The sequence below is a fragment of the Penaeus vannamei genome, chromosome 16 (genome assembly GCF_042767895.1).
Source record: "Penaeus vannamei isolate JL-2024 chromosome 16, ASM4276789v1, whole genome shotgun sequence".
Classification (NCBI taxonomy): Eukaryota; Metazoa; Arthropoda; class Malacostraca; order Decapoda; family Penaeidae; genus Penaeus; species Penaeus vannamei.
The window spans coordinates 41,534,451-41,536,950 of NC_091564.1; the positions used below are offsets into that span (position 1 = coordinate 41,534,451).

The following is a 2,500-nucleotide window of genomic DNA, read 5'->3' on the forward strand; positions in this document are numbered from 1 at the left end:
TTTTTTCAAGATTTACATAACACACCACCTCTCCCTTTCCAGCCATTGCTAGCTTGCTGTCGTTGGGAGTCAGTGGACAGCTACACGTACACACAAACTACACAGGGCCGTATCGTAAACTCATCATTATCACAACTTGTCATTCTTTATCTACATTTTTTTTTTTTTTTTTTTCCAGAATTTACATAACACACCACCTCTCCCTTTCCAGCCATTGCTATCTTGCTGTCGTTGGGAGTCAGTGGACAGCAACACGTACACACAAACTACACAGGCCGTATCGTAAACTCATCATTATCACAACTTGTCATTATTTATCTACTTTTTTTCAGAATTTACATAACACACCTCCTCTCCCTTTCCAGCCATTGCTATCTTGCTGTCGTTGGGAGTCAGTGGACAGCAACACGTACACACAAAACTACACAGGCCGTATCGTAAACATCATTATCACAATTTGTCATTTATCTACTTTTTTTTTTTCTTTTTTTTTCAGAATTTACATAACACACCTCCTCTCCCTTTCCAGCCATTGCTATCTTGCTGTCGTTGGGTGTCAGTGGGCAGCTACACGTACACACAGACTACACAGGCCGTATCGTGGGAGGTGTGGAAGCCAGGCCAGGAGAATTTCCCTTCCAGGTGTTCCTCAGTGTCACGAAGGTAAACGAAAAGCAGTTTTGTAGTGAGTAAGATGATAATGATAATAATACTTATAGTAATAATAAGGATGATAATATTAATAACAATAATCAGAGTATGTATGAATGGATGGGTTGATGAATAGATTGATAAATAGATAGATATTTAGATTTAGATTTAGATTTAGTTTTAATTCCATTTGTTACAATGGATATTCTTTGCTGTGACATGCTGTGTCTGTTTTATTTTGCCCAAATCTCCCCCTGTGTGCAAGGAACGGCCGGGGTTACCACTCACTGGCCGGGCGTGGGATTCAACGCAGTTCTGCAAGATTGCTAGACTAACGCGCTCACCACTGCGCCAGCTCAGGAGACATAGAGAGCGAGAGCGAGAGAGAGAGGGGGGGAGAGAGAGAGAGAGAGAGCGAGAGCGAGAGCGAGAGCGAGAGAGAGAGCGAGAGAATAATAGAGATAGTGAGAGCGAGAGAGAGAGCGAGAGAGAGAGAGAGAGAGAGAGAGAGAGAGAGAGAGAGAGAGCGAGAGAGCGAGAGAGCGAGAGAGAGCGCGAGCGAGAGAGAGCGAGAGAGCGCGAGCGAGCGAGAGAGAGAGAGAGAGAGCGCGAGCGAGCGAGAGAGAGAGAGAGAGAGATCGCGAGCGAGCGAGAGAGAGAGAGAGAGAGAGCGAGAGAGAGAGCGAGAGCGTGAGAGAATGAGAGAGATAGTTGAGAGCGAGAGAATGAGAGAGAGCGAGAGAGAGAGAGAGAGAGATAGTGAGAGCGAGAGATAGTGAGAGCGAGAGAATGAGAGAGATAGTGAGAGCGAGAGAATGAGAGAGATAGTGAGAGCGAGAGAATGAGAGAGATAGTGAGAGCGAGAGAATGAGAGAGATAGTGAGAGCGAGAGAATGAGAGAGATAGTGAGAGCGAGAGAATGAGAGAGATAGTGAGAGCGAGAGAATGAGAGAGATAGTAGTGAGAGCGAGAGAATGAGAGAGATAGTGAGAGCGAGAGAATGAGAGAGATAGTGAGAGCGAGAGAATGAGAGAGATAGTGGGAGAGCGAGAGAATGAGAGAGATAGTGAGAGCGAGAGAATGAGAGAGAGATAGCGAGGGAATGAGAGAGAGATAGTGAGAGAATGAGAGAGAGATAGTGAGAGAATGAGAGAGATAGTGAGAGAATGAGAGAGATAGTGAGAGAATGAGAGAGAGGTAGTGAGAGAATGAGAGGTAATGAGAGAATGAGAGAGAAGTAATGAGAGAATGAGAGAGAGGTAATGAGAGCGAGAGAATTGAGAGAGATAGAAATGAGAGCGAGAGAATGAGAGAGAGATAGTGAGAGCGAGAGAATGAGAGAGATAGTGAGAGCGAGAGAATGAGAGAGATAGTGGAGAGCGAGAGAATGAGAGAGAGAGAATGAGGGCGAGAGAGGGAGAGCGAGAGAATGAGAGAGAGAGAATGAGAGCGAGAGAATGAGAGAGAGAGAATGAGAGAGAGAGAATGAGAGAGAGAGAATGAGAGCGAGAGAATGAGCGAGAGAATGAGAGAGAGAGAATGAGAGCGAGAGAATGAGAGCGAGAGAATGAGAGCGAGAGAATGAGAGAGATAGTGAGAGCAGAGAATGAGAGAGAGAGAATGAGAGCGAGAGAATGAGAGAGATAGTGAGAGCGAGAGAATGAGAGAGATAGAATGAGAGCGAGAGAATGAGAGAGATAGAATGAGAGCGAGAGAATGAGGTAGAGAGAATGAGAGCGAGAGAATGAGAGAGAGAGAATGAGAGCGAGAGAATGAGAGAGATAGAATGAGAGCGAGAGAGAGAATGAGAGAGATAGTGAGAGCGAGAGAATGAGAGACGAGAATAGTT

At 45.4% G+C, this 2,500-nt stretch overlaps 1 protein-coding gene across 3 annotated transcripts in view; it reads left to right on the plus strand.

Annotated features, from left to right (window-relative positions):
- The window catches only part of LOC113804699 (trypsin-1-like), a 42,615-nt gene that overhangs the window by 25,579 nt on the left and 14,536 nt on the right, over positions 1–2,500 (plus strand). For 2 of the 3 annotated variants that reach the window (XM_070131488.1, XM_070131490.1), the window contains exon 2: positions 530–663. In XM_070131488.1, the coding sequence (XP_069987589.1) occupies positions 530–663 (134 nt within the window). The remainder of the gene's footprint in view (positions 1–529; positions 664–2,500) is intronic. The other variant, XM_070131489.1, reaches the window with a different exon arrangement.